At 45.0% G+C, this 17,130-nt stretch overlaps 1 protein-coding gene across 1 annotated transcript in view; it reads left to right on the plus strand.

Annotated features, from left to right (window-relative positions):
• Window positions 1-17,130, plus strand: part of KIAA1549L (KIAA1549 like) — a 303,264-nt gene that overhangs the window by 192,226 nt on the left and 93,908 nt on the right. The window contains exons 8-11 of the mRNA XM_040257699.1: window positions 499-661; window positions 2,228-2,287; window positions 7,553-7,704; window positions 12,738-12,909. Coding sequence (XP_040113633.1) covers window positions 499-661; window positions 2,228-2,287; window positions 7,553-7,704; window positions 12,738-12,909 — 547 coding nt within the window. The remainder of the gene's footprint in view (window positions 1-498; window positions 662-2,227; window positions 2,288-7,552; window positions 7,705-12,737; window positions 12,910-17,130) is intronic.

The raw sequence follows: 17,130 nt of genomic DNA on the forward strand, positions 1-17,130 counted from the left end.
GAGCAGTTGAACCCTCTTAAATTTACCATTCCTATACTCTATAGTGTATCTTCAGAACCATAAAAGTAGCCTGCGACCATTTAACCCCTGGAAAAGATACACACACCAGTGGTTAAAACCTGAAGTCAGGCTGCCCAGGTTTGGATCCTGGCTCCGTCACTTATTAGCTGTGTGACCTTGGGCAAGTCCTTTGATCGTTCTGGGCTTCAGTTTCCTCCTCTGTCAAAGGATATACCTCCATGACAGGATACACCTCCTAGGGTTGTGGTGAGGATTAAATGAGATTGTGTGCCCTTGGAACGATACCTGGTACGAGATGCCTGGCATGTTGTGAGCCATCATATGACGACTGTTGTTATTCTTATCTCTTCCTTGCTCTCTTCCCACCTCCCTTTCATTCCTAACCTCTCCTTAAACTTCTCCTCCCACGGCCTCCATGAAACAGACCCTCATCTTATTTGGCATGTCTCCCTCCCCTTTCCTCCTGTGTCCATTCAGATGGTGAGCACGTCCAACGCCTCCCAGACAGTCACCTTGGTGTATGTGGTGGCCAACCGAAGCTCCTTCCTCAACGGCACCGTGGCCAGCAGCCTCCTCCGCCAGCTCTCCGCTGAGCTGGTGGGGTTCTACCTCACCTACCCGCCGCTCACCATCGCTGAACGTGAGTATGTTTGAGTTATGTTTGAATCCCTGTAGGACTCTACCATCTTCTCCAGGAACTTGTCTGTTTAGCAAGCCTCCATGGTGCCACATGCTAACTCTTTTGTCATAAAATCACAACTGTAATATGTGACTGAAGGGGGTTGAATTGATGAAAACTTCACTGCATGTTGTAAAAAGCACTGGCTAGGTGCTTTTACCCTTCACTTGTCTTGTACCTCATTTAATCCTCACAACTACCCGCTATGGTAGGTGCAAAATTAGCGCCATTTTGCAGATGGGAAAATTGAAACTCCAAGAGGTTTAACTCTGACATAGCTGGTGAGACATGGAAGCTGGGGCTTGAACCAAGCAGTCTGTCTTCTTAGCTTATAACACTGCCTGGTAGAGCATCTGTGCTCATGGCAATCTTGGTTGCTAGGGTTCCCCCCACTTCTGCCATCAACAAAAATTCCCAGGCCTTCAGCCCTTGCCTGGGCTATAGATATTATAATGCAGCTCACGTGCAGTCAGCATCGTGACTTCACTTGATGAAGTCCCCATAGGCTTGTGGCCTCCTCTTTTTCTAATGCTTCAGTTGCATAATCCTCATTACCATGCAGCAGGCATAGACTTCGAAGATGCAGCCTACATTTTGTACCCAAATACTTACTCAGTAGCCAAAGGAAGTAAAGATCGGTGCTCTTAAATTTAATTGTTGATACATACTCAAGGTCACTGGGTAAGTGTTTTCTTTTAAACATGTATTAACAAAGTTGTTTTCATTTCCCTCTATGGTTCCTTTTTATATTGTAAATAAGTGAGATAATGTGTGTGAATGTACTTATTAGCACAAAGTAGCCACTCAGACTTTATAAAAAAAATGTTAGTTTAGTGGCAAGCTTTTGTGAATTTCCATGTACTCAGAAAAGATGACTGGATTTTATGGAAAAGATAATGTCACAAAAGATGGCGTTATTCACCTGGCAGCATGTAAAGGATATATTTTCTTTTATCATCTTGACAGTCTAATAATAATAACACAACTGTGATTTACTGAGTACTTATTATGTGCCAAATAATGTGCTAAACCCTTCACATATGTTAACTCTGATGGTCACCACACTATAAAGAAATGGGACCATTGCTTGCAAGCATTTACCTACTAAACTTTGACTTTGGAAAGATCCATTCAATAAATAATTATTCCTAAAAATATGTTATGATAGATAATTTTCTGAAAAAGAAGGCCATAGTTGACAGGTTCTCATTGTAGGTCTTGACAGTGAAATTGTTTTGCCTTAAGAAGGTTTTGATGGAAAAGCTGGAAGCAGACACCCAAAAGCCTTGGAAAATTCTTCTTCTGAAAGTTAGCCCTTTACTGAGTATTTTAGTTTTCTGAAAAGCAAGTTTCAGGCTGTATGTCCTAGAGTTCCCAAGAATGATAGAGCAGGATTTAGTTGCTTGGTATTTTGTCAGCTATGTCTATTTCCCTGAACTATATCTATATATAAAATCTGAACAATATCTATATATAAAACAATATCCATATATAAAAGTAATTTGGTGTGTTTCTTGTTTGTTTTAGCGCTGGAATACCCCAACCTTGATATATCAGAAACAACGAGAGACTACTGGGTAATTACAGGTAATCTCTTCTTTCATTGCTCCTTTCACCCTATCAGGTTGGTTTATTTTTAAAAGCTTGCCTGCCTTTCAGTGATAGAGTTGGCATCTTTTCTTGGATTCTGCCTTATAAGCCAAGGAGTTCCTTCCACAGGACCAGAAATGGAGTCAACTGAAATAAGAACCTGGGTTCTGTGACAACCTAGAGGGGGTAAGATGGGGTGAGAGGTGGGAGGGAGGCTGAAGAGGGAGGGGACATGTATGTACCTATGGCTGATCCATGTTGAGGCAGAAACCAACACAGTGTTGTAGTTATTCTTCAATTAAAAAAAAAAAAAAGACATCACACTGAAGATAGGTATTAAATAATCAGTTCAAAACAGCTACCTTGAAAGTCCCAGTCTGGAGCCTTCTTCTTGCAAAACATGCATCCATCAGAAGGAACAGCATTAAGCTGTGGAGGGCTGGGGCATGTCCGTGCGAATGGTTGTCTATTCGTTTAAAGATCGTAGGCCTTTCTCCACTGCCCTACAAAACCCAGTGAAGTCAGAGGAATGCCAGGCATGCACTTTTCTCTCTCCCTGGGCACACCCACGCTGATCCTGGTGAAGCCCAGCGTGTCCTGACAGTGAAGGCGGACGGAAGTAGAAGGGTGTTTGGGTGGCATTTTCCTTGACATTTTCCAGCTGAGATTTATGAAATAGCAAAAAAAAGTTCTTGTTTGTGTTTTTCAAAAGCCAGACAGTAGCTCTGAAAATGAGAGAAGCAAGGATTAGAAGCGGAGAGAGAACAGAAGCTTGTAGGAGGCAGAGTGACTAGCTGGGTCATTAACGGTGGTGCCGAAAGCTCAGCTTCTCTGTTCACTGGTGCCAAATTGAATCTCAGAGGCAGTTTGGGATGAAGTAGAAATGGATAGCTTCATTGCTTTGCTAGCGGGGGATACCGTAAGCTCCTGCCTCAAAAAACTACATGTGCCAACCTGGTAGGATTTGATGAGGGAGTTTATAGCAATAGTTCAAGGAAGGGTTGCTAAAAAGATTAAGGTGTTTGTAGGGTCTCCAGGTGGTCCTGGTGGTAAAGAACCTGCCTGCCAATGCAGGTAGATGTAAGAGATGTGGGTTCGATCTCTGGGTTAGGAAGACCCCCTGGAGGAGGGCATGGCAACCCCCTCCAGTATTCGTGTCTGGGGAATCCATGGACAGAGGAACCTGGAGGGCTACCGTCCATAGGGTTGCAAGGAGTTGGACGTGACTGAAGCAACTTAGCATGCACGGGGTCTCAGGTGGTCGGTCTCCTCACCTTGACACACTTCTCTGGTTCCTTTAATCTTGCCTCAGGTGGTTTTGTGGCAGCTCTCTCCTTCATTAGCAACTGTTTGGGATCTGCCCTTTGGAACTTGGGGAAGGTTACAGCGGCTGGAGTCTAGCCTACAAGAAATGGGGACAGAAAGGCTTCCAAGCCCAGGAGCCCCAAAGGGTCCTCCTCGGTTTCAAGGGGAGGGACAGGAAGGTGTTGGCCTGCTAGAGCTGCTACCCTAGGCTGAGGGGTGAGGGTGAGGGCTTCAACCACAGGAGTTTATTTTCTCATAACTCAAGAGGCTGGAGGTCTAATATCAAGGTGTCAGCAGGGCTGTTTGCTTCTGAGGTTCTCTCTCCCTGGCTTGTAAAACAACCACCTTCCCTCTGTGCAGGTCTGTGTCTTAATTTCCTCTTCTTACAAGGACACCAGTCGTTTAGGACTAGGCCCCACCCTAATGACCTCATTGTATCTTAATTGCCTCTTTAAAGGCCCTATCTCCAAACAGTCACATTCTGAGGTCCTGGGGGATAAAACATCAGCAGCTGAGGTGTGGGGGAAACAGTTCAGCCCAGAACAAAGACAGAGCAAGATTTTGCAAGTCCTGGAAGATGAGCCTGGACAAGCAGGCCCTCCCCAATCTCCCTCTTCCCTTCCCTGTCTCCTCCCTCCCTTGCTGTCCCAAACAAGCAGTAGGTGGGTGCTGGCTGGAATACTAACTAGGAGCTCAGTGAAGCCTGCTCAAGACCTCTCCTAAACTGCAGAAAATTGTGTTTCTTTCTGTCCTGCAAAGCCATGGATTTGCAGAGATTATTTTACCTGCAAAGAAAGCCAACAAAAGAAATGTGTTTACAAAGGAAAACAGCAGCGACCCACCAGAGCTTATGCCCAAGAGAGACAGTGCTAACCCAGCAACACATTTTTGAAGCCAGCAGGTTATGTAACACTTATAAAATCATGTTTCCTGCCCAAGGAATGCTTTTTTTTTTTTAAACTTGCAGATATATCCCCGCCCTTCTCTAACTTTAATATTGACATTTGATGGTAAGACACCCTGTCCTTGTCAACCTCTTGTTTTGGCCTTTCCTCAGGTACTTCTGTCTTGCCCTGCCTCTGTTTGAGTGACACGTGCTTAACAAAAGGCTCCATACATGGCCTTGTTTTCAGGATTCTCTTGCGACTTGACCTCCTGCCCACTCATCTGGACATCCCTCACTTATTATCACTGGTGCTGCTGTTGGTAATCAGCATACACAGTGACCCCCACCCCCAACCCATCCCAACACTGTGTTCGGGGCTGACTGGGCCAGTTGATTTGTGCTTGAGGGGCAGGGAGAGGGGGGAACAGTTTCAGGTTTCAGGAGGACCCTCCTGCCTTCCCTTTGGTCCATGACCACTTTCTAGACCTGTGGGCTGTCACCACCAACTTTTACCATCATTTCCAGAAGGGTAGGAGATTCGGAATGGAGAGATGAAGATAGCTTTGTTCAACCCATTCCCCAGGCCGGGAGCCTGAGGCCACTGGGCTTCTCTGGAGAAAGGAGAGGAACTGCAGTCCTGGAACACAGCTCTGTGTTTTCCAGGCGATTCCTTCCTCTGCTGAGGACCTGTCTAGCGAAGTAGGAGGTGCATTTGAGCAACAACAGCTGCTGCTTGTGGGCATCCTCTCAAGGGCTTTATGGCACTATGCTAGAAGCAGTTTTCTTTTATAAAGTATTCTGTTCTTCATCATACGGTCAGGAGTAGTTTATGATAACCATATTTTCAGATGAGGAACTGGGGCCCAGAGGAACCTGCCCAAGAACACTCAGTAGGGGGGCATCAGGATTCAAACCCAGGCTCCTGGCTCCAGCCTCCAGCTCTTGTCCAGCTCCTCCTAGGAAGGACACATCCTCTTTGCAGAAAGAGCCATGAGACACGTGGGAGCTGCCTAGCTGTTGATTCTGTGGAACTCTGTGCCAGGTTCTCATAACTTCCTGTACTTCCCTGGAGGCATTTTTTTCTCTCAATTTTTAAAATTGTGGTAAAATACACATAAGATGTGATTTATCATAGTGTAAAACACAGCAGCATTGAGTATGTTCACAGAGTTGTGCACCCATCACCGCTGTCTATTTCTGAAACGGTTCGTCACCTGGAGGCTTTGACTCTTCTCTTCTTTGATGCCTGCCCTTTTTGCATCACCACTGGGATTTCTCTAAAGTAACTCATGATGACACCCCTCAGCCGTCCTGCATTCCCTCTCTCACCCTTGTCCACTGGTCAGGAGAGACCAGCATAGAAGTAATCCTGCAGCCGTTGGCACTGTCGTTTTACGGGAGGGGTATCTTTGAACTTGAAAGAACATGAGCTCTCCTCCGGGGGTCAGGAAGTGGGTCAGCCCTTCCTCAGCCTGACAGCTGTGCGAGGAGGGTTTGGAGGGGCCTTTCTGGGACGCACCACCGTGGGAGGCCCAGGAATGTTTGCAGGAGTTTGTTTGCAGGAATTCTGCTGAGCTGGGAGTCCCTCATGAGGGCCCTGGAAGGAAAGCTGCTTTATGCCTGCCCTTCATGGGGATTTTTTTAGGATTTGTGGTTTCAAAGAAATAACCTCTGAAACTCAGCTGTGGGTTTCGCTTTTGTCATGATTAGTTTCGACATCGCCCTCTGTATCTCATTGTCATCCGTGCCTTGTTTTGGCCCTGCTAGAATGCCATCATAGTAACAATACGGCTTTTATATCCAGGCTCTTTCCAGATCCCAGTAGACAGAGTGGTATTAATGGTCCTTGGCTGGACTATAGTAGAACAAACTCTGCTAAATGAAAAATCTTGTATTACATCCCCAGGTCATGTAAGTTTTGGTCTAAGAAGATGAGAATTGCTTTTAGCATTTTTGTTTTCAGGGATGACTGTGTTTGGCGGGAGTGTTTTAGGTGTTTGGGGAGAAGTGTGCTTCTTCCCAAGGGACTTGGAAGAAAGGCTGGCTTGGGGAATAGACAGCATAAAGGCAGTCGCCCCCATAGTAAGTGACTGCAGCAGTTCTAGGATGGTCCTGGCGTTCATTACAATCCTCCTCCAGGCACCAGCCATAGCCTGGAATTCCATATCAGTGCTTTACTTACTGATTACAGATACTCTGGGTGTGGATAAAGTCCAGAAGTGGAGGAAGGGTAGAAAGAGAGGGTTTCATTTACCTTCCATACAGGAGGCTCTGTGCTACACTGCTATATACATCTCATCTCAACCTTAAAGCCCACTAGACATATATTTGCTGTGATGTAGCCTTTCTTATTCCATTTTATAGAGAAGGACCTGGACTCTGAGAGGGCCAGTGGGTTGCCCAAAGTCCCCCAGCTGGCAAGTGCCAGCGCTGAGAGAGCCCACTCCTTCTATCACACGATCCTGCTCTCAAGTCAGGAGGGTCTCTCCTGGGGCCCTGGGCAACTTTAGGAGTGAGCTCTGAAAGGACCCCACTGATGAGGGAGGGGATGACAACACTGAGCAGGGTGGTTTGCCGATGTGGAAGGGGCTGAGTAGCAGGATGGAGCTTAGATCCTTCAGCAAAGCTGTTGGAAAGAAAAGTAGAATCAGGGTAGCGCTGAGCCAGGAACCACCAAGAAATCCAATCAGCTGTTCCTACAGCAATGCTGTGTTCCCATACAGACTCTGACTGAACAGGCTGTCTTAAATAAGGTTGGGACCTAGTACAACAAGTTTAGGTCATTACACGTGTCTCAGCTTGTGAAGGACAGGGTTTCAGGGGTTCGGGCTTGAGCCCCGGCTTTGCTGATTACTAGCTGTGTGAACTTAGACTAGTCACATAGCCTCTTCAGCATCTCAAACAGGCGGATAGTGATTCCTAACCCCTGGGGCTGTCGAGAGGGAAGGATGGCCAGACCCTAACATGGGGTCAGGCCCACGGCCCTTACGGCTGGTGCAGGCCCTGGTGGCTTGGCTTCTGAGTCAGCAGTGAGCCTCTCCCCTGACAGCGGCTCTGTCCCCTGTGTCCAGTGCTGCAGGGCGTGGACAACTCCCTGGTGGGCCTGCACAACCAGAGCTTCGCCCGGGTCATGGAGCAGCGCCTGGCTCAGCTGTTCATGATGTCCCAGCAGCAAGGCCGCCGGTTTAAACGGGCCACCACTCTGGGAAGCTACACCGTACAGGTGGGTGCGTGCAAAGCCTCCAGAGTCTACAAGAAAGGTATGGAAACGTGCTTCCTGAGCTGAAGGAGATTGTGCTGCGTGCCGAGGTGCGTGCACACCACAAGCTGATGAGGCCGGTTAATCCACACTGCGCTTACTTTTGTGGGGTCGGTGGTCATAATCATTGACGTCGTGAAGGAGGGTGAGAGCTGCTCTCCCGGCTGTCTCACTCTGGATTGCAAGGGGAAGCAGGTCTCAGAAGACATGCTGCCCACACGTGCATATTTATTCAACAAAGCATTATTAGTAAGTGTTAGCTCCCCCGCAACCTGCTCTGGAGGCTGGATGAGGTCCCAGCTTCCAGGCCTCTCAGCACCACGGCTGTGATCAGCAGAAACACCCATCAGCCTTCCAATAGTGGGGTTCTGTTGGCCTTGTCGTGTCTGTTTCAACAAACAGAGCCCTCTCCATTTATAAGGGACACTTGACCACACTGGGATTTAGGGGAGTACGCTATAGCAGACACTGCTGGGGTCCTGCCCATACTTGCTTACCATTTCTATGAAGGCTGGTAGACTTCCAGCATCGTTTTATTCAAGGGCTGCTCTTGAGATGCCTGAACCCACTTTGCCCAGTCATGGCTGGCTGGAAGTACCTGGGACTTCACTGGCAGTGGGGGTATAAATACCACAGTTCTTTGGTTTCTTGGCTGGGAGAATTCTGAAAAGTGTGCTTTAGGATCGTCAGCAGAGCTTTCCCACAGAATTAAGCTTTGGTTTCCTACCATGGTGACTCACTTCCAGTGCACCCCTTGTCAGCTCCTTTCCACCACCACCCTCCACCACTCCATCAGTTCTCTGCACCTCTCCAATAAATGACAAGCATTCAGCTCTTCTCAGAGTCTGCTTCAGAGGGAACCCAACAGAGATACCATCCTAAGGGTAGAGGTTCTGAGCTTCTCTAGATTCTTTATCCAATTCAAGCAAGAGTGGGAATGTCTCCAGCATATTCTAACCAATCCACATATCTTGAGTACCACTACTTCTACCCAATGAGAATCCATTTCTAACATTTGTTATGCTAATTAAAGCTCTGTGGAGCGAGGTATCAAGTAATAGAAGCTCTTCTGGCAGTCGCCTCTGGAGAGTGGGCTTCTTCTACAGCATTAGCCAACTGCCCTTGGGGTGTGAACTCCTGATTGGTGACTGACCACATCTAGGGTATAACTTAACCCAAACACACATGCATGGTATCTCACTGTCTAAGAGAAGCTTTAAAGGAAATTACAGACATTACCATAGTCTGTCTGCAGATCCTGTCCCCAGGCAATCTTGGAAGCACACGCAACCCATCTTTCGAAACACAGTTTCCTACTTCCCGCCCCTTAGGAGACTCCAGGTACCCTATTCGCAGTTGGTGTATTTGGCCTCTTGTCCTATTGAACGTCACTTCAGTTCTCAAAGTCTTTGTGGTCTGAGACAGCCTCGTGATGAGGTAAAGCAGTCGTTAATTTTATGTGCCAGGTTTGTGATCCCCTTTCTGGGGGGAGGGTCCATCTGAGCCCTATAGTTCACATTTCTCCAAGTAACAGAAAGGAAGTCGCTGGGATTCAGACAGTTGAAATGGAGTTTGCCTCAACTGAAGTGGGAGAAAGAATCACCCTACACTCATGATTATTTGTTAACCTAAGAAACGCAACACATTCTAAGTGCCTAAAAGAGCCCAGCAAGGTGTTTTTTCCTCTTTTTTCCAGAGTACTCAGTGTGTGTGGCCCCTTTTGTTACCTGGAAAACCTGCGTGAAGTAACTAGGGATTTATTTCTGCAAATCTCCAGTTTACCAAGGGTGTAGATCACCTTCCAACATCATCCTTGGAGGAATTTGCTAGGAAGAATTTGCTGTTAAATTGAAATTGAGCAAAGTTATTAGTTGCTCGAATGTTCATTCATCTCATACCTGGTTATACTAATGCTCTCCCTACCTCCTCTCCCACTGGGGACAGAAATAACATCCCCAATTTCCCAAATAAAATTCACTCTGTAGAGCTTACATCATCCATCATGCAGAGAAGTCTTTCATCTGGGCTCAGATCATTTTTAAAGATGAGCCACCTTCATGAATATGGAAATTTAAATGTCTAGAATCTAAAGATATTTCTCTAGTGGATATATTTGAAAAAGTGAGTCCAGAGAAGATATACATAGGACCAGTAAGCATTTTTAATTGTGTAACTCTATTTGTCATCAAAGTAATGCAAGTTTTAACTACCACAAGATACCATTTTCACCTACTAAAAGTGAGTGAATTGGTACTATCCAGTGTTGATGAGGATGCAGTGAAATGGGCACCCTCAAACTCAGTAAATGGGAGAACATGTGAATGATTTAGACAAGAAGCTTTTAGATGGTCACAACCTCACCCCTAGAAATTCCTTTCGAGAAGATAAAGGTGAACATAAAGATGAAGAGGTGAGAGGGCTGTTTCTCAGAGTGTCCTGAAAATGGTTTTATAAGGTGCCCATCTGACCAGGTCAGTTTGGGCAAGGCTGCATCCTCTAAGGCATTCTTGAAGATTCCAAAGTTATATTAACATACAAAGACTCTAAAAAGACCTGCAAGTCATCTCCTTACCTTTCTCCAATATACTGGTTTCTAAATTTAAGCACCATTAAGACCCTTGTTTATAATACCATCTATATTTCCCTGATATTTTATAATGAGCCTTTGTAAATTCACAGAAAAGTTCCAAAAATTATGATGCAAACACACATATACTCAACATCTCAGTTCTACCATTAACAGTGTATGACGTTACCATTTTATATTTGATAACATATATCATTTCCATACCATGGACTGGTTTGGACTGTTCTAAAACCTCATATAAATGAAATCCTACAGTAGATTCTCTTTTGTGTAGTTTTTTGACTCTGGAGTGTTTTCAAGATTCATCCATGTTGTTCTTTTATTCAGTAGTTTATTCCTTTTTATTGCTGAGTAATATTCCCTTGTATGAAATATACTACAGGTTGTTTATCCAAGCATTGTTTAATCCATGCTTCTGTTGATGGACACCTGAGCTTTTCCCAGTTTTTAGCTACAATAAGCAAAGCTTCTCTGAACCTTCTTCTGCAAGTCTTTCTTTAAACATGTGCTTTCATTTCTCTTGGGTATGCAGGAGTGGTTCACAGGGTTGGTGTATGCGAATTCTGTGAGAAACTGCCAGACCTTTCCCCAAAGTATACTGTCTGATGCTCCCACCAACCGGATGTGGAGTTACCCCACCTTCTCATCGACACAGGGTTATCAGCCCTTCTTATTTTAGTCATTCTAGTGGTTGATAGTGATGCCTTATGGGTTTTAGTTGAATTTCCTCATTGAGCACATAAAAAAACATGCTTATTGGCTCCTCAGATATCTTTCTTTGTGAAATGTCTGGTCAGATTATTTTAAAAGCCATTTTTTATTGGATTGTAGTAATATTTATTTTTAATTGTTATTTATAGCATACATACTCAGCAGCATAAAAATAGGCAGAGTTTAAAGAACACTAATAAAAAAAGAACCCACAACCCAAAGAGTAAGAGCAGTACTGTTAGCTTACCTGATAAGCTTTCTCTGTGTCTTTTCTGATTATACCTACTTGCTTCTTTTCTACCAGAGTTGAGTGTGCTTCTGGATTTTGTATTAAATCATGCCTGTGTTTTCTGTATAGATTTTACCATTCTCATGTGTATCCGTAAGCAGTGCATCATTTGGTTTTGTTTGGTTTTGAACTTTATATTCTGTAATTTGTCTCTTTTGCTCCATATCAGGTTTTGTATTCACCCATATTGGATCAGAGAGCCATAGTTTTACTACTCTATCATATTTAATTGTGCAACAGTACTATAATTGATTTATCCATCCTACTGTTAGTGACTTCTGAATTTTTGTATTTTTTTTGCTATTATGAACAATGTTGCTATAAACATTTTTGTTACCTCTTTTGATATCCTGTGAAACTCATAATCTGTAAGATATACTTTGGGAAATACTTATATGATGCCATATTTATCAATGGTGAATTATGCTAGTGAAAACTTGATAACAACCTAAACGTCCACAAATGAAGGTTTAGTTAAGTTTATGAGACATGCACACAGTAGAACATTATGTAGGTATTAAAATTTATGTTTTATGTATGATTATCAATTGTTACTTACATTACTGAAAAATGAGTAACAATCTAGGTGCTTGACAATAAAGGATTGGGTAAGTAAGTTTATGAGGCATGCCTTGGAATGCCATGTAGAAATTAACATTTATGCTTTTATTATAATTAAGCCCCTATGGATGCAAGTAAAAATGGCAATATATAATATTATATAGAAAGTACGATAAATAATTTTGTAAAATGATAAATAAGAGACTTGTGTGGAAAAAAAATAGTAGCAAATACTCTAAAATGATGATAGTAATTAGCTTGTGGAGGAGGGGTTACAGGTTGTTTATATTTTATTTCATTTCTTGATACTTTTCTGTATTTTCAAATTCTCTGTAGTGCAGTGAGAAAAAGCAACAAAGGTTATTTTAGAAAAAGAACTTTGAGTCTCCAAGCCTTGCTTTTATCAGAGACCTTTTGAATTGCAAACATAGAAGTTCATTTTTTTTCCCCTCTCTGGCAATTGCAGGAATTTGAAATTAGAAATCTTGTCTGAGCATAACCTAACATGCCCTGAATTCATGTGGAGGCCTATTTTCAAATGAGGCCAGAGTTCTCTGGACGCTGGAGACTTGACCATTTCAGCGTTTCTTCTCTGTCTCAAAGTGTTCTTCCCAGATGTTTGTATTTTCAAGACTGTTTTCTCCTCCCTGCCTTCCTCTTCCAGCGATAGTAGGGTTTCTTGAGACGTCGGTGTTAGGGAGGTACACGAAGGTTGATGCCTTAAATATATGTTATGGGTCCACTCAGCTGCAGAAGGCTTCACAGTCGGGAGCGAGCCTGCTGATCACGTGAGTAATTGCAGAGTTGATGCACGATGCCCCGTAAACAAAGCCTATCTTTTTCTGAAAGATGGTAAAGATGCAGCGGGTGCCGGGACCCAAGGACCCTGCGGAGCTGACTTACTACACCCTGTACAATGGGAAGCCTCTGCTGGGGACTGCAGCTGCCAAGATCCTGAGCACCATTGACTCCCAAAGGATGGCCTTGACTCTGCACCATGTTGTTCTTCTGCAAGCTGACCGTAAGGGGACAGTCTTTCTATTCATTATTTTTAACATCAGTAAATATTTCCTGTTCATCCAAGTGAGTCCCTAAACTCATGTTAGTAGACCCAGAGCTAAAAATATTTCTATTCTGGAAGGTTCTCAAACCAACCAGCTATTTCCTGTATTGTTTAAAGCAATAGGTTTTGGGTGAAAGTGAAAGTCGCTCAGCCATGTCCGACTCTTTGTGACCCCATGGACTATATAGTCCATGGAATTTTCTAGGCCAGAATACTGGAGTGGGTAGCCTTTGCCTTCTCCAGGGGATCTCCCCAACCTAGGGATCAAACCCAGGTCTCCTGCATTGCAGGCAGATTCTTTACCAACTGAGCTCTCAGGGAAGCCCTGATATGAGGTAGCTATCAGGTTTTGGGTAAGGGATGTGTTTTAGATACTAGATTGATGGTAATACTGCTTTGCCCCAGGTCCTACCCACTCTTCTTCCTCAGTATAGTCTTGTGAGCAGCTAGAAAAATCACCACTGCTGAGACTGTATTTGTCTGCTGGGGAATTAAAGGTCATTTGATTCAGTAAACTTTCCAGAGTCCTACATGAACTGTGCTGGAGGACACAGAGAAGTGGGCAAGATTTGCTAAATCCCTGCCTTTAAGGAGCAGAGAAGGTGTTGATGCAGATAAAAAGGTGTAGAATGCAGAGATGCTTCGAGGATACAATGTGATTGATACAGGGCTCAACAGAGGGACAGATTGCTCTCAAGGGGTATCTGGGAAGAATTAATAGAGAAAGGGTATGAAACATAATAACTGCCTTTTTGAGGGCCCTCCCCATGGCAGCTACTATGCTTGTTGCTTTACATAGATTTTTCTCTATTTCCCTGGGGCAACTTTATTTAGCTCCCAGTTACAGATGAAGAAACCTAGGCTAAGACAGATTAACTAATTTGCTCCACATCACAGAATTAGTACTTGATATGATATGAATTCCAAGACAGGAATCTGAATCTGAGTTCAAAAGTGTGTTCGTAACTGTATTGTATGCCATGATTCCAGCCGAGGGTGGGGAAGAGGGTATAGTCCAGAAAGAGCAAGCAGCAGGAGCAAGAGAAAGGAAGTGAGACGTACCAGTGGTGCTTGAAAAAAAGGAGTCAAGTTTCCTGCAGTACCGAAGCATGAGGAGGAGATGATGGGGGTAGAAATGAGCATTGCTTAGGAGACTCAGGCCTTGCATGGCAAGGGAAGGGATTCTACTGTGATGAGATTGGTTCTGGGGAGCTATGGGAGATTTCTGTGCGGGGGAATAGTATCACTGAAAGTACCCATTATCTAGGGAGATTAATCTGTTGTCAGTGTTCAGGTTGAGAGAAGGCAGAACTAATGAGGCTTTCTGATGGCCCAGGCATTAGGGACCCAAATAAGGGCTTCAAAGAAAGCCAGGGTGAGGTAGGTGAGCAACTGTGTGGCAGAAATGTTAGATTCGGCAGCACATGGAGCATGCTCTAGGCCTGAAAGGCCTAGCTTGATATCCTAGTTGGTGTCCACACTCCTTAGGAACCTGACCCCTGGCTCATGGTTTTCCACTCATCTTCTGCCTTCTTCACGGTGGGTGTGGCTTCCATGGGGATGGTCCAGCCCATGTGTTGTTACGGTCCTCACTTCTGCTCGGCCAGCACATCCTCATAGACATACCTTTGCATAGAAATGATGATCACCCTCTACAGTCTTGCCTTAAAAATGCTTTTAACTCAGATTCTTTCCCTCTGCACCTCTGTCCTTCCCTCCCTGTGCGCTCTGTCCCATCTCTGGTCAGGTCAATGGCCTCATCAGTTCTGCCATATCCTCTTCACGTGTGTGTCCCCAGGTTCCATCCTCAGCTCTTTATCCATCTCTCCAGGTAAAGAATGAATTGTAGAGGCTAGGAGTGAAAACCCCTGCAGGTGTCCAGGTGAGAGAGCAAGGAGTGAGAGGTGGAGACTCAGAGAAGATATTTTACATATTTTTGCAGACAGAACCAGTGGGACAAGATAATGGATTGTGTATGAGCAGGCGAAGGTGAGGGCCAAAAGACTCAAGGTTGACTTGAGCACTGACTGTGGTGTCACTTGTTGAGATGCAGAAGGTACGGAGAGGAAGTGGTTCGGTGGGGCAGTGGTGGGGCCGGGGAGATGGAATTGAGAGTTTGGTTTTGAACATGTTAGTTTATACATGCAAATAGAGATCAGGAAATACTAACTTGGGAGGAGTAATCAACACAGCTAACATTTAGAGTTAAGGGAGTTCGTGAGATTAACCAGACTTGGCACGATTTAGAACTAAAGAGAAGAGGGTGAAAATTAAGGCCTGAGGAAGTTACCTGAGGGAAGAACTGGAGCCAGCAAAGGACCCTGAGAAGGAGCATCCAGGGAGATGGAGGAAACCCAGGAGGAAGTGGGGTCCAGAAACAAGCAAAGAAAGTGAATATCTTAGAAGGGGGTGAGCTATTGCATCAGCTTCTGTTCTTAAGAGGCAGAGACTGGAAGGATGGAGATGAAGTGGCCTTGCTAAACTGGAGCTTGGTGGGAATGTTGGCAGGAGGAGTTCCCAGGAATAGGTAGTGGGGACAGAGTGGCTGGAGCGGGCCCAGGAGACAGTGGAGGTGGGGAAGCAAGGACAGCAAAGGGAGAAGATTAATGAGGCCGCATGAGAGAGAGTGGGTACATTTGAGTATTAAGACTGTAATAGAGAGGGAGAAATTGATAATGCAGAAGAGAGACAAGCCCTGCAGGAATAAAGTCCACACATGGACAGGGGGGCGGCACAAGTGGAGGGTCAGACTCAGCGAGGAGCAGGGATGGCCCATCCTTTGGCAGCAGGAGGGCAAGCGGAGCAGGGGTGTGGGTGTCAGTCACGTGGCACATTTGGTCCTGGAAGCCTGAGGACATCTCTGTGGTTGTTTCTGCTCTCTTGGGTCACAATGAAGTCAAGGAGGCAGCTGAGGCTAGGATTGTGGGGCAGGGCACATTGAGCCTGGGTGCAGTGGTACACACTGCGAATCAGCAAACTGATTGGAGAAACACCATAAGAGAGGAAGGCTCCCCTCCTCCCAGCTCCTCATTGCTATGTCCAGACCATTTCTTCTATTCTTACAAATTGCTAGATGCTTCAAAGTTGCCCCCTCCTTACTGCAGTCACCTCTAGACCCCAAGCTGACCCCCACTGTCCTTTGAAGTTTTTTTTTTTTAACATTAATTTACTTATTTTTGGCTACCCTCAGTCTTTGTTGCTGTGTATGGGCCACTCTCTAGCTGTGGTGCACAGGCTTCTCATTTCAGTGGCTTATTTCAGAGCACAGGCACTAGAGTTCAGGCTCAGTAGTTATGGTGCACAGGCTTAGTTGCCCTATGGCATGTGAAATCTTCCCGGACCAGGGATTGATTGGGAGGCAGACTCCCAACCACTGAACAACCAGGGAAGTCCATCCTTTAGAGATTTTTACCTCGTTCACTGTCTCCGCTTCTTCACCACTTCTCCTGCCCTAACCCATCCTTTACTTTGAGATCAGTTCCTTGACCTCCTTACTTCTACTCCAGGCCTCATTGTACTTGGGAAGGGGCAGCAATGGGAGAGCTGGCCTTACTTAGAGTGGGAGGTGAATGGAGTCTCAGGTGAAGAGGTTGAGGCTAAGGGGACTTTACTGATGGAAATGCATGGAGAACAGTGGAAGGTTTAAGAGCTTGGGCCAGAGACAGCAGTCACAGCAGTTAGAAGGTGCTTGGAGCCTTTTGGAAATGACAGTCGAAGGATCATCTAGGGATGACCTTAGAGGTGTGACTGAGGCTCAGAGAGACAGGATTTCAACTCTGTTTCACCTGCCTTCAGAGCTGCTAGCCTTCACCCTTACTTTTTTGTTTCCTTCAAATCCACTTGGCCCTCCCAGCTCCCTTCGAGAGTAATTCTCAAACTGTTTTTCCTTCTCCATGTCATCATTATCTCCTCTTGGACTTTGCGTATGCTTCCCAAATGACTCAGCTTCAGCTTCTGTGCTGCTAATGTACTGTCTACATTGTAATTAGAGTCATTATAATAAACACAGGTTCTGATCTTACATCTATAACATTTAAAAAATATTTGGTGGCTCTTCACTGTTCACAAGAGTAAAATCCAAGCTTCTTAAAGTGGGTCTTCCAAGCCCTTCACAACAGGTACTCAGCAAACATTCAGATCCCTTCACAGCCTGGTCTCCAGGCTTCTTTCCTAATCATA

This window comes from Oryx dammah, unplaced genomic scaffold (genome assembly GCF_014754425.2).
Source record: "Oryx dammah isolate SB20612 unplaced genomic scaffold, SCBI_Odam_1.1 HiC_scaffold_17, whole genome shotgun sequence".
Classification (NCBI taxonomy): domain Eukaryota; kingdom Metazoa; phylum Chordata; class Mammalia; order Artiodactyla; family Bovidae; genus Oryx; species Oryx dammah.